The following is a 14459-nucleotide window of genomic DNA, read 5'->3' on the forward strand; positions in this document are numbered from 1 at the left end:
AGCTATTGGTTCCTCGTTTATACTATTGTAATAACAGATATATACTAGTGCGGGGTATGCCTTAGAGGCTAATGACCTCGCTGAAGCATATACTGTACCAATTACCCCGTCCCGATACACGATTTGATGGTTCGTGCATGCCACTACTAATTCGGGTTGCCAGATGTTCGTACTTTAAACAACCTCGGATTGTCTCCATAAGGCAGGTCGAGCCAGCCCAACTAGCGGCTGATTCTATACAAGCATTGCAATCGTCCTTTTGGCCGAGGGTGACGGTAAGATTCTCGACACGTGCCGTGAGCTTGAATGGAAACGCCACCTCCGGCCATTCCGATGTATCAACTTTCGCTTCGAAAGCACCTCTTCATTTACCCCGCTTGTCTTCTGACTAATTTCAAGAGCCATACTATAGTGCCAATCAAGGTTTTGTCAGATGGGACCCCGGTTACATTTTCCAAGTCTTGATGTACTATGAATCTGATCTACTTGCCCAATGAAAACTATTCCCTACCATTTTTTATATCTTCCACTGACATCATGGCACTTAATATTGTTATTATACTGTAACTTGAAGCTCTCTTATAAAACCCTTTGCTAAAGCCTCCTAAGCCTCTTTTTATTGTAGATTTCGCGAGTTGAACTGCTTTATGGCCTTTGTATTGTCTTACATAAGTAGAAGTTTATTTAATGATGGTAACGATGATGATGATAAAAGGCCTTACTCTGACCGGTTTTGGTACTCTAAGTGAAGGACGAGTGACCTACTTTGACACTTTGCGAGATGGTGGGGTAACTAACGAATCTTTTACATGATACCTCTAGCTAACAAAGTTTTGAGACGTAATTATTTCATCACTTATCGACCAAGATTAATAAATTGCATTTAGCCACCGGCTTGATTTGTAAAGCGTCGCAGAGTGACGAATAGAACAAGTAATCACGCAAGCCACAACAGCCATTGGAAATCTCCGTTATGGTTAGGAATCAGTATTACACCACATTCTGTTTAGGTTCTGAACGGTAAAGCCGGTTAAACACGACTTAGTACAAAGCGATGCACCAGCTTAAATAGTCCATTATGGCTTGGTTTCTCATTGTGCTGACCTTCCCTACTATGTCGGTTTGATCCTTCATGACAGGAACTAAGGCAACAGAAAATCCATTCAGTCGCGATTAAGCTTCCCTCAGCTTCCAGGTCTCATAAGTATGTAAAGTTGAGTTCGGCTCGACTTGACAAGAGATTGACATAGCCGCTAACTGCCGATCAGCTTGCGCATCTTATTACTTCGAGTGAATCTGTCACGTTCTGCTGTTCCATTTTACAATTAGTATAACATGGCTCCAGCAATCCAGGGACGGAAGATAGTGATTACTGGCGGTAGCGGCCAGCTTGGGAAGCCGACTATCGACGCCCTCGTCGAATTGGGCGCCCATACTATTACCGCTATTCAGCGACCTGAAGCTGCCAGCACGTTTCCTGTTGGTATTACTGTCAAAAAGGGCAACCTTAGGGATGAAGCTTTCCTTACTGAGGTGCTCAAAGGCCAAGATGTCCTCGTCTTAATGCCGCCTCTAGCTCAACTCGTAGAGCTTCAGGAGCCTGCCATCCGCGCGGCTGCCAATGCTGGCGTACCCTATATTCTACCATCTGAGTTCGGCCCCGACCCCTTTGCCGTCCAGCTAGTAGAGGAGAACGAGCTACTCATAGCGAAGAAACGCATTCGAGATTTGATTGAAAGTATCGGTGTCAGTAGTTGGATATCTATCGCCGTCGGCCCGTGGCTCGATGCAGGTCTTAATCAGGGCTTATGGGGTATTGAACCAAAAACCCGCAACGCAACGATTTGGCGAGGTGCTGATGCCAAGATCAATACGGCTACTATCTCACATACTGCCGAGGCAGTTGCTGCAGTGCTGAGCTTGCCGGAGGCTGAATTGGCCAAGTATAAAAACAAAGCTGTATATACGCCGTCGTTCCACTTAACGCAGCGAGAGATCCTAGACGCGGTTCAGCGCGCAACAGGGACGACAGACGCGGACTGGGATATCAAGACGCGAGATGTTAACGAAGTGGCTAGAGAGTATGAGGATAAGATCAGTCAGGGCGACGGTGTGGCGCCTTTTGTGAAATTCTTTATCACACATTTCCTTGAGGGCCATGGCGGCGACTTCAATCACAAGGTCCATTCGACGGAGTTGGAGAAACTGGAGCAGTTAGGACTGCACAAGGAGGACCTAGTACAGGCTATTAGGGTGGCCCTGCAGTAAGTTAAATAGAATTCTACGAGATGGCAGATAACGTGGTCCATCCCTTGTGAAATGATAGTAATGTATTATTGCACTTAACCACAGCTTTATATAATTTCTTAGAGATGTCTTTAAATATCTTCTTTTAAATAATATAGGGAAAATAATATCATAGACTAAGTATGCCAGGAGGTCTAAATAAGTTATAAACTATTTTTATTCCTAGTTTTTATTATATTTATTAGCTAAGCTGGTATTATTTAACTAGTATAAGAGTATAAAGTACTAAGTAAAAGGCAAGATACGTCTACATATCTCACAACCAAGTCGAACTCTCTCGGCAGCAGCTCCACCTCGTCCCTCCAGGACAGCCTTGTTTTCTATCGCTCGGCTAGCCAGGAAAGGCAGACACTCCTTCAAGTCGCCGTAGCTCATTGACTTGACCACAAGTGGCAAGCCTCCTTCTGCTTCTATCGAACCAGTAATCTTGTTGGTGAGGTCATCCTTCATTCCTGTACACAAGTTAGTCAGATGCGTTATCGTCACGGCTTCGCAGAAATGGCAACTTGCCGTACAACTGGGCAAACGCGAAACTGCCGGCTATTTCCTTGGACACCACTAGCTTTCCGTTCTCATAGTTTCGCCGAGCCAATCCATGCTTTTGTAGTAGGTCCAGTCCGAGACCGACGCTGATGGAGTTGTGGGTAGCGAAAACGGCGCTGAGCTTAGAATGACCCGTTTCTCGCACCTGTGGAGCAATAGTAGCCACAGTCTTCTCGATACCATAGTTAAAGCTTGCATCGGTCCCTTCCTTGGTTGGCAATACGGGGCCGTGTCCTTGTTTACCATCTGTCTTCCACCGCTCAGCATCTGTTACAATGTATGCGCCTTGGATCTGGTTGAAGAGCAGTTTGTAGCCACGCTCTTCAGCACGGGCGACCTGCTGGTCGAGGAGCTGGGCGTATCGGCGGAGGTAGGCTTGCAACGAGGCGATGCAGGTGGCGGGGCCATCCAAGGTGTTGTACTTTTGCATGAGCTCGTCTGTGAGACTGTCGATGACGGGCTGGTACCAAGACTGCTCAGCATCGATAACAATTCGGACGTTGTTATCTTGTGCTTTGCTAGCAATAGCCTCTATTGTAGCGCGTAAGCTCAGCAATTGTTGGCGGCCCAACTCAGTCACCTCTCTTCCATTCAGTGCGGCCTCCCAATCGCCATCGTGAGGTAGTCCTGGGTAAGGTACATCCAGATCCAGTCCTCTTTCCCCTCTTGTCCTAAGTATAGCATTGGATCCATGGTACAAAGCAACAGGGGGGGTAACAAGCTAGTGATCTTGATTCGGACCCAACACCGGTTATCGCCGCTATACGCACTAGCATCAGGACAGGATTGCTTAGCCAGTTGCCCCTGGGCATCAATTGACTCCAGGACAAGCTGAGTCTGCTTAGGGATCAATGCAGGATCCTTGCTAGAACCATCCAACTTAGCCTCAATATTGTATCTAGGGAGCGTGCCGATCTGCTTGTTACGAAGGTATTGGATCTTTGGGATGCAATTTTCCGTCGTTTCCCCTCCTGGGAACTGGTTCAAGAATTTCTTCATCACAAATGTGTGCGTAGCCGAAGAGAGGATGGGAATCTTTGACGCGATGTTAGAGAGTGTCTCGCTTATATCGACCCAGGTTGGCGAAGAACAGAATGCAAACGCACTATGGATTGTTCGTTAGCCAAGTCGCCATTTATCTTTAGTAAGGCCAGTTTTACATCCAGCCCGAAATAGCTTGCTAATTGGGATGTTGTGGAGGGCTTCAACGTCTTGCGGATCCTCAGGATATCGGCTTTCATTCGGTTTCAGTAACAGTAATCCGAGTAGCGAAACTGAGCCGCCTGCAGCGTAGATAGCCTTGTTGCCTCTTGGGGTCCATCGCTTCAATAAGGTCGTAGTCTGCTCCGAGGTCGACACTGATTTGATTGCGCGCGGGGCAATTGATGTTAAATAGCGCCTCGCATTCAGAGTGATGGATAGCATGGCTATGATTTGGCGTGTACAAACACAGAGAATGGGTCAGAGAATATCAACACATATGTGACCGACATTTAAAGGTGAGATTAAGGATGCTGGTCCGTCGTCCCTTTACTCGGTCCGGTCAACGAACTAAGCGAGACATGTATAGTCTTGGACTTAAGTCTTTTTTGGCTTATCGAGGCCCGTTACTTGAGCGAGACTCAGGAAAAAAAGCTTTACTAGTAGCTGTGATCTATTGGCACAAGAGCCTCTTGGCCCAAGTCATACAGCCCTCAGTAACGCATTAATACACCAACTCGGGCTGGAGCTGATTTCGGACCTTGTAACGCCCCTGCCTCTGCGATCATCATAAAGACAAATCCCAAAAGCTCCCTCCACATTCTACACCTCCTACGACATAACCCCAGTCTTGACCGGAGTAGTAGCTAACGAGAAGTTGAGTAATTATTAGAGGATTTGGCGTCTTCTTTTTCATAGAAGCCGAGATTTGGGAATCCGCTACGTTCACCCGAACTTTGATTCGCGGCCAGGCCTTTTATGTGCTAATTTACATCGCTATCGCTAGCATCGTCTACGGCAAGATTGGCCATTACTTCGGTAGCCCAGCAGTTGAATCAGACAGGCCCCTGTTTTAGAAGGTGTTTGATGGCATTGTTATGCCATGTCTGCTTATTGCAGCTTGGATCCCGGCCCTGTTCTGATGCAGCATAAACCTTGCTAGAATAGAGACATATGTTTGGATGAAAACCGGGGACTGGCCCCGTTTCTGTATTTAATATATAAGTAGGTGTATCAAGCTAATAAGGCTGCGCGAGTATGAGAGACCTAGGGGCCTCTGGGTATTGGTGAAGTTGCAGAGGCTCATATTTGGCTGCTCTACGAAGATTCGGCACCGATTTCTTGGTGAACCTGGGACAAGGTTCGTATTTGTGCATAGAAAGGTAGTTTAGTGATCTACTACTTCTTAAGGTAATAGAGTCTCGCCCACCACAAGGTGCAATTTCCGACCCTATAACCCTTTTCTGAAGTGAAGGGCTCCTGGTATCCCGTGGCAAGGGCTTTTCAATGGGTACATCGCCGAGCTCCTTGACAGCATTCTCCCTCTCCATAGAGGTGTCTTGATAGGGTTCAGTGACATGTCGATGAAGTTGCTTGGTGACAGTGGTATTGGCGTAAGATATTGTCTGTGATTTGTGGGTTTTCCTATGGGTTTGTGATGAATGTTGAAGGGATGAACCCCTTGGAGGGGGTACCATGGCAAGCTTTGGGAAGGGGGAGTAGTTTGCTGTAGTTCTTTGTGTAGTATTTGCGAGGTTCCAAGTAGGAGGTCGAGGATCCTGTCTATTTCGGCCAATCTTAGCTGGCACTTTATGAAGTCGAGCTTGTGTCGGGATTTCAGGAAGCGGCTTGTTTGGGGGTGGTGGTAATGGCGGCCCCAGCAAATCAAGTTTGGCAGGGAACAGAAAGGCAGGATGTTGCTTTTTGAGGCGGGGATTGATGCTTTCGTTGGTTTCCTCAAGGCTAGGCATGGTGTTTTCCCAGATCATAACGGAGGGTTGGTGGTACTGGTAGGCATCCTCGTGGGGCGTCACGGGTTCGGTTTGGTCATCAATAGTCCCAGATGCGGATCCATTAGAGCTACCTGCCAGGACTTTGTATCTAGAGCATTGGCAGTCGCACTTCTGCAAGCTACCCTCCCTATGTAGGCTTGTAGTGCGGTCCTTTTGGAGATACTTGCGAACCCACTTGAGGCTCAACAATCCGCTTAGCTGGTTGGTAATGCTGGTCATATTAGGAGGACGAAGAATATTCATATGCAATTAAGTAGCAAGCAGAAAGAGGACGACCAAGTTCTTCTAAGATAAACTGATCTGGTGAGTTATTTGCACGCGGACTGGGCAGATATATGTGTTTCTGACGGGTATCAAGAAGAACCCCTCTTCGAGAGTGAGCCATGGAAAGGGGTATTCTCACTTGAAGGGGCTGATACATCACAACCAACCCTCCTGTCTCAAAAGCAGATGTGGTCTAACTATTTGCTTCTCCGGGGGTTAGGTCCAGAATCTGGAGTTCCGTTTGCGGCCATTAACGTCGAAACCGACTCCCCGGAATCCCTTGTATCGTCATAGCTTGCACTTTTCTGCTGAATGTTTCAAGCCTCACATATATCAGTCAAGCCTCGCAGTTAAGGAATACCAATCATTCACATTTCCTTCGGCGTACTCAAGCATTACTGACCCGACACGTAGTCCAAAAGCCCACCGCTCATGTGATATATTGACTTATTTGCCGAAGACTGGCTTATGCAGTACTAAGATGGCATGATCTGCGTACGTCCAAGTTTGGTATTGGCCGCCATTCAGGAGGGGCTAGAGCAACCGTTATTTAGTTCACAGTTGGGTCGGCGCTCAGGGCCGGTCCGCACGGTCTGCACGGTCCTCGAGATCGGTTTTCGTTTTAGGGTGCATTTATCCTCAGACGTACATAGTGCTGTACTACTACGCCCAGGGTCCATGTGGCTACAGTTTATTATACTCCTGTAATGAAGGACATATTAAAGTCTATGTACAGGCAGCTTCAGAATTTGTAGTTTAGAATGGCATGAGGTGGACGGGATTAGCTAAACTTGCTCTCTTCCTCTGCGTTCGAACCTTCGGCTCCTTGTATTGCGAGTCGGGGCACGCCACGATGTTAACCCACTGACTAGCAAGGGTGTCTACACTTGGTCTAAGGCCAATTTGGGCCTAATTCGACCCAATCTGGCGAAAACCCCACCCTTGTAACAATGGTTTGTGGCGGAAATGATGATGGGATGATGACGGAAAAGAGGTCTGATCATAAATGATGGCAGGGCCCAGAATACGTGGGTCTCCCAATTGTATCTAGACCTGGCGTTGTGGCACTAGCAAGAGCCCTCTTTGTATCGCCGCGATAATGCCTTTATCTGTTATAATCTTAATTGGAGTTGGCACTGCAGACTAAAATGGAGGATTATGGTGGGCATACGAGCCAATGTCAGTTGTAATCGAGCAGAACCAGCAATCTGGGTTGGTAACGTGGAGAGCCCTGAGAAGCACGGCCCCTTGCGTACGGACCTTACACTTTTGGCTACAGTATGTGGTCAAGTGGCTTTCACGACATAAGACCATCTAAGTGTTTAAATGGCCTAGTCGGCAAATGCCGTTATGCGCCCCAATTGTATTATTATCTTCATGTAGCTCATGCGCAGTCTTAAAGCCGCAATGCAACCACACGAAGCGGGAAGGTCAAACTGTCACTTGGCTCAAGCTCATGGGATTTGAGAACTCGACCATTTCTGCATCCAACAACTAGTCAGGGGCTTCGATTTACTATCCCAACTGATAGTCAGCCATCCATTTTGTCAGAGTTATTTTCTTTCCCACTCTACTTCCCGATCCGGATCCATGCATGTGTGAGCATGTGTGCGTGCCTGCTCATCCCTTAATCCACTCACCTGCAGGCTGGTCACCTGGAAGTACAACGTAAAGAGCCAAGCGAGAGAAGAGAAAAATAAGAAGAGGAGAAAACTGACAACTGAGAGATTTTAGCGATGGTTTATTTCTCATGTATATTTTCCAAAAAGAGGCGAATATCATGATAGTGAAGTCGAGTGAACTTGCATTTCTTATTACTATAAACAATGACAAGTCGGCTTTGTATACTACCAGGATACCAGCGCACTACATAGTTGCCATGGTTGTTTATAGGTTATTTATTTGCCCCCTTGAGTTGCGTAGAAATAGTAGCGTTAGCAACCTATCTGGACGCATTCGTGTGATGCGCGAAAAGATGCTGCTTCTGCCATAAACTCGGCGACAGTGACGATCTATTTCTATTTGGAGTAAAACTTGCGAACGGCTTACGGATGATGCGTGCCGTTTTGACCAGGCAGGCGGGCGCTAACGCGGACACCATCAAGTAGTCAAAACCTTATGTTGAGCAAATCAGGGCCACGCTTCCTCGTAGGCTGGAAAGATACATGAGCCAGGGAGTTCTTCAAGCCAATTAATTGGTCTGTGTAACATGACAGAAACATGGTTCTTGGCATAATCAATTTCTAATTGGACGGAAGCCATCCGATTAATGTTGTCTCTTGAAGAATCACCCTACCGCGGAGTCAGCTCAGTTCTTCCCACCTGTCGAGGTAACTAGCGATGTACAGAGTACAGTATCTGAACCAACAGGGCATTGGCTGAGGGCATCAGTTGTGGCGCACGAATGTGAATGCAGCCTCAAAAATAATAAGGCTAGGGCCTATCCCACATACCCAGAGTGCAACGGTCGCCCCTAACCACTGCGCCAGAGGACAAAAGAGTGGGCTGATAATCGCTATTGTAGCAATTATAGTGGGGCCTACAGCTGCTTATAGGAGCTTACGGTGAACCTAGCCGTAACATAGAGAGGCTGTCAACGTATGCGAAATTGAGGAATATCGACAACTGGGAACAGTGGCAGGTTGTCGATCGATGGACGATTGTAGTTTTTGCTTCTGAGAAAAGAGGAAGGTCCAAAATAGCCTACCCTTCAAGACCCCTGACTAACTCCGGACGGCATTGCACAAGCCAATTTACCGATAGGTTGGTAACCCTTAAACCCTGGTTCATATATGCATGCCGATCATAGAGCCTCAAGTCTTATCCATTACGAGTTAGCTCTAAACATCTTCCGAAGCCAATAAACTTGGAGACATGTTGGGTTGGCTCAAGCTCCGTCAGAAAAAGGAGGAGGATCGGATGGAATTCGCAAGCTCGGCTTCCAAGATCTCTAGTAACAGTCCAGTATCGCCAGAATGCGATAATAGTTAATAGGTCACAGATGCTGCTATTTGCTGCCCTATCCCTTTAATTATATAGCAACGCCAGATAGGCCATACCTTCCTTTGTTATCTTACTTTCACATTATATAGTTAGCAAAAGGTGGCCTTGGCTAAGCCTTATTCCTTAATACGTATATTCATACAAAACGCTTTGATTTGCGCTCTGCAGAGCTGCAAGCCACGACGATGGCTTTGTTTATAATAAACCTGTCTGCTGCTCTGAGCCCCTTTATCTGGAGATCCACAACCCTGCCGATCGGAACGAAGGAGCCCCTGTAGCCCTCTTGCAGAACGGCTTTGTATTTGTGAACAGCCCCGTTTCGCCAGGACTCAGGGGGACGGCTCAGATGCCGCCATCTCCACGTCACGCCACCACTGCTGCAGGGATAAAAGGACCCAAGCGCACCTGGCCTGTTACGATCTCTGCGCTTACGTCACGTGTACCAGCCTTTCTTCTCGCCATCCCACCAACCAGGTCAGGACCGACACCTACAGGACCGACGACTTCTTTACATCTCGTAGCTCCAACCAAGCACGACCCTAGTATATAAACACAATTAGTTAAGCTTTTTATAGATAGGCCACTTTTCAAGATAAAGAGAAAATAAATACTATAATATATATAAGGGTCTTATTAAAGAGCTAGTAGTATTTATCAAAGATATATTAGCTTACTTATATTAATTAAGTAATTATTAATTTATTTTATATTTATTAAGTACTTATTAGTAATACTTATAAAGGATATTTATTATAAATAATATATAATTAAGTATTAAATAATACCCCTTAGTAGGGAGAATTATCTTTTAATATAGCTATAAGAATCTCTATATCTCATAGAGGTTTTACTAACCTTTATGTCTGAATAAGCGAGCAAGGTACCCACGTGTAGATTAAAACAAAGTGTTATTATCCACTTCTTGGCTCTTTCCAGGTGCACGAGATCATGAAGTCGAAAAGAGGTTCCAGAAGCCGTTACCGGGAATAGAACGGTCGCACCCATTGTCATCGCAGAGATATGTGGGTAGCCAAGAATATCTAAAATGTAGGGTAGGGTGCACTGTCTACATACATTACTATTACGGAGCCAATTCTGAGGCTCTTTGTGGGTTCATAACACGGTGCCCGCAGGCTGTTTGTGCTGGCGCATACTTGTCCACTTTCCAATTCCAACATAGCAGAGCCCTGCAATTGACCTACCGCAGCTACACATTACATTACATGACTGTCTTGTTAGTCTCGCAAGCGGCGCCGAGCTGCAGGGATCCTTTTCATCTGCTGACGTCTCCTCTCCCCGCACAAGTAACATCGCATAGATTTTGCTGCCCAAGTTGTCAGTCGTGACACTCCATCGGAGCAGAGGCCAGCGTTAATACCGTCCTATTGCACAATAAGGACAGGGTGCCCTATCAAAGCTGGCGCCTACCTTGTTTAAGAGAGCCAAATACCTGATCGAATCCAAAGCCAAAGGCCCCGGCAGGCTGCTCCTGAAGAACCTGCCTCGATCAGACCACTTCCGCGAGGGCCGTTCTGCTCCTTTTCTCCACATTGGCTCTCAAAATTATCGGCATTTATGGCGCGTCCAACCTCATTGTTATAGGTCCCTGTGACGGGGAGCACCGCACTACTTCTGCACCCTTTGCTAGCGTTAAGATCCGAGCGCCCTGGTACTTGGACTCACTTGAACGCATGTTCCTGCACCTTAGTTATCACCTGGCCTGGGAATGGGGTCCAGACGTCACTAGCTGCCCTCCGTTGTGGCAGATGTCAAGCTGAAGATATCCTGGTTTGGCAGCAAGATATTTTTGATATCGAAAGTCTTATTGGATCAAAATAGTCAAGTATTTTCCATTTGCCTTATAATCCTTTGAGGGATGTTGGAATGAACTTCCGTACGGATGTGTGACCGGACATACCCCGTTCGCCCTCATCTGTATCGCATCCCGTCGGGCTGTTGTAAGAGTCTCAGGCGCTTCGACTCTGCTTTCGCTATCCCTAGGGTAGTTGGATTTGTGCACCTCGTCAAACACTCTAAGAAAGAATTCCCAAGCCTTTGAGGGTTTTGTACTATTCGCCATTACTCGATGAGAGATTGAGTGATGAGCTATGAGAGGTGTCAGGTATTGGTAGATGTAGAAAATATTACCGAGGGCAGCTCACTACTGTATAAATAATCACAACTTGAGGCAACGTCGAGGTAAAAAAAGACAAACTTGAAAGTAAAGCTAGTTCGCTCGAAGGCTATTGCAATACAAAAGCTCAGTAATGTTGGCTTGTTATATACACTTTGTTTATTCAATACTCACTGCCAGAGCCTGTCCATAAGCAGGCTCTGCTGCTATATCACCCTCCTTCAGGGACCGCAGACTATGGGCCTGCATGTCCATGCAACTGCCTTGAGAATACCGTGGCCACCGTAATAGTTTAGCCGCAAGAACCCCATTTAAACTATTCCGCAGCCACATTGCGACCTTAAAGGGATGCTAAATATAGGGACGTGTATCTTTGCAGAGCCTGATACTGCCGTATCGCGTTTCTCACTATTAGAGTACCACTTATAATAGAACCTTATTTATAGAAAGGAACTAAGAGCTCTCGAGGCTTTTGCGCACTACGATGAGAGAGCTCTACAAGCCTTTCCATAGCCTGCAGACGGACAGTTTAGCTTTGCAGTCGGCCTTATATGGAACCGCATTTTCTTCTAGACCATGAGTAGCCCCTGCGACTGTGTCTCTGAGACTGCTCATAGGCGCTTGCCTTGGAATACCAGGTCGATGCGAAATAGAGCTTTGCCGGATTTCTGATGCTTGGTAAGCTCGGCGAAGTTGGTTTAATACGGTCAGAGCCATATTGCCGGTGTTAATATAATCAAATATCTAGAAACTATTATTACTTATCTTAGTATAGAATATAAGCTCTGCTTTATCCTTGACCTCCCCTAATATAATAATCTTAGATAAAAATCTGCCTGCTTCTTACTGCTAAGTATTTCCTTTGTAATAGAAGCGGTAACTTGGTGCTACTATGCTACCTGAAACTGGGGCACCTTGGCGTAGGTATAAGTCCTTCGGAGGCAGGACAAGACTATGTAGTCTTCCCAGATTTAATTCTTAGGCTTTAACCAGAGTTATAGCAAAAGTAGAGCACTGGGCTCACTCTGGCCCAGACTTGCATATTGTGATATCACACGCTAAAGTGATATTCATGTTTATATTTACATATTTGCAAAAGGTGTGCTAGAGTATCACCCTGGTATTATATACGATACAGCTCCAAACCATTTATCACACCTATCTGACGAAAACGTCTAGTAGGCCTCATTAAACATTCTCAATAAAGCCGTAAATACGCTGATGAAGACTACATCTCTATTGATTCTCCTACTTTCACTGAAAGTGGACGTTTTGCAATGTCATTGGCTCATCATGCTTGTGTTTTCCCTGCAATCCACTTTCACTTGGAGGAGCGCTCTCGAGAACGGACCTCGATCAGATCTCAAGCCAAAGTGAAGGTTCTGGCCTCTTGATGGGTTGACTTCTTTACTTCGTTCATTTCCAGTTTCGAGTTTTACCTGTATGAGCGATCTGAACGCTTCGATGGGCATATAATGTGTATCCTAGCTACCTATATTAAATAACATGGGCATAAAGCAGTTGGAGAGATCTATTATCGTCTTATTCTTTCATTATTTTTACATATTGATTTTGAAGTTGAGGGATCTAGTATCATTGTAAAAGGGCCATTCAGAATGACTTCAACCGGTTATATAGCGGTTGCTACAATGGGTGAGATGACCCTAGGTAAGGCAAAGATATAGGCTCTTCCTAGTCTTATATACTAAAAATCAATTGATAGATGAGTGATAACATGGCATGCCTGGACCGCCGGACCGATGTCTGGATTTCCAAACCAGCTGAGGCCGTGTCCTGTGACGGCACATGTAAAGTTGCCCGTAAGACACAAGGAACGGAAAGATGCCATCTTCCGCTCGGCATTGCCGATATTCATATCGAGACCGGGTGGAGACATCGTGGTTGTTGCTAGGTAAGAGAGGGGGTTGGAAGGGGTTGGATCCATCGAAGGAAGTAATTATAGGATGGATAATAGTATGTACTATAAATGAGAAGAAAAAAAATCAAGCATACTGTATAATAATAATTTGATAATGTACTCGATGAGTGTTATAACAAAGTGAGTATTATAGTATATCATATACCTTAAAATAGCCTACCCTGTAACACTCTAGTAGTTAAAGTTAAATAGCTAAATATCTAAAAAAAAGATCTTTTATTATTTTCCTTATATCTTAAAACCTTTATAGTTATATTATAAATTTAATTTCTTTAATAATTATATTAAATATTATAATAAAGAGTTTAATAGATCTTATAATATTATTTATTTAATTAAGTATTTATGAATAAAATTTAAATAAGTTTAGAGTTAAAGTGAAGTTGATAAAATATTTTAAAAAGTAACTATCAAGGTAGAAATCGGATAGGCACTGCAAGCAGGTCAGGCTCTATTGACAAGACATAGCTCTTTGAGCTATGTTCTGAGGATCCTCTGTCAAACATTACGTGCATTCGGTCCATTGATTCAGATTGGTGTATTAATGTCTTCTGTTCAATTCAGCCCCTTAGAGATTTACCGTTTCGGTTCTAATAAAGTATCCCTGCTTGCACGTGACACCAAGTGCCCGTTCAACACATGCTAGCTATTCGGAAATGCCATCATTCCTGGCGAATTTTGCCATCACAATGACAATGAAATCCGCTCGATGGCGTTGAGACATTAGTTATTCACATTTCCTTTCTTCAGATAAAATTGCAGGTTTGTCCATGCAGCATGGCTGCATTTCTCTGACATTGCCCTGTAAGCTGCTTCGTATCGATTAGAGAAAAGAAAGCGTGGCGCCGGACGCGGAAACTTGAGCCTTATGATATATTCTACAAATTTCGGAACCGTGCTTGATTGGTGCTGTTTGTTGCTTGGTCTCTCACGCCATCCTCACCACATGGCCAATTCCCCTTCTTCCAACGCCCTCCACCTAGCTCAAATTCTTGGATCCCCAGGTCACGCCTAAAGTTGACATGGGCGGTTGGGACGGCCAGCCTTACCGGAGCTGGCACCGATAGCATAAGCCTGAGACATACTTGAAATTTTCGTTGAGGCTTGCATGGTACTTAGGGACTGACCATAAGTTCTACAATCCCTGTGGCGATCCTAATGTAACGAGACCGGGAACTTCCGTGGTAGCGGGATATAAACAAGACCTCAGACCTAAACACTAAATTAAATGTATTATAATCAATTTTTGACTGGACCTAAATATATTTAGATAGTA

At 45.3% G+C, this 14459-nt stretch overlaps 4 protein-coding genes across 4 annotated transcripts; 1 reads left to right on the forward strand and 3 right to left on the reverse strand.

Moving 5' to 3' along the window:
* Nucleotides 1–1335: 1335 nt before the first annotated feature.
* On the forward strand, nt 1336–2268 carry FOIG_13328 (uncharacterized protein; the record flags this gene model as incomplete). The annotated part of the gene is made up of 1 exon (XM_031214479.1): nt 1336–2268. One exon carries the CDS (start codon nt 1336–1338, stop codon nt 2266–2268), a length of 933 nt encoding a protein of 310 aa, XP_031055850.1.
* A 235-nt stretch (nt 2269–2503) lies between these two features.
* Nucleotides 2504–2757, reverse strand: FOIG_13329 (uncharacterized protein; the record flags this gene model as incomplete). Its single annotated transcript, XM_031214480.1, has 2 exons — nt 2504–2511; nt 2568–2757. 2 exons carry the CDS (start codon nt 2755–2757, stop codon nt 2504–2506), a joined length of 198 nt encoding a protein of 65 aa, XP_031055851.1.
* A 13-nt stretch (nt 2758–2770) lies between these two features.
* On the reverse strand, nt 2771–3849 carry FOIG_13330 (uncharacterized protein; the record flags this gene model as incomplete). The annotated part of the gene is made up of 2 exons (XM_031214481.1): nt 2771–3477; nt 3621–3849. The coding sequence occupies 2 exons, from the start codon at nt 3847–3849 to the stop codon at nt 2771–2773; spliced, it is 936 nt and encodes a 311-aa protein (XP_031055852.1).
* Nucleotides 3850–5069: 1220 nt separating this feature from the next.
* Nucleotides 5070–6062, reverse strand: FOIG_13331 (uncharacterized protein; the record flags this gene model as incomplete). Its single annotated transcript, XM_031214482.1, has 1 exon — nt 5070–6062. One exon carries the CDS (start codon nt 6060–6062, stop codon nt 5070–5072), a length of 993 nt encoding a protein of 330 aa, XP_031055853.1.
* Nucleotides 6063–14459: the final 8397 nt, after the last annotated feature.

Source organism: Fusarium odoratissimum (assembly GCF_000260195.1).
Source record: "Fusarium odoratissimum NRRL 54006 unplaced genomic scaffold supercont1.32, whole genome shotgun sequence".
Classification (NCBI taxonomy): domain Eukaryota; kingdom Fungi; phylum Ascomycota; class Sordariomycetes; order Hypocreales; family Nectriaceae; genus Fusarium; species Fusarium odoratissimum.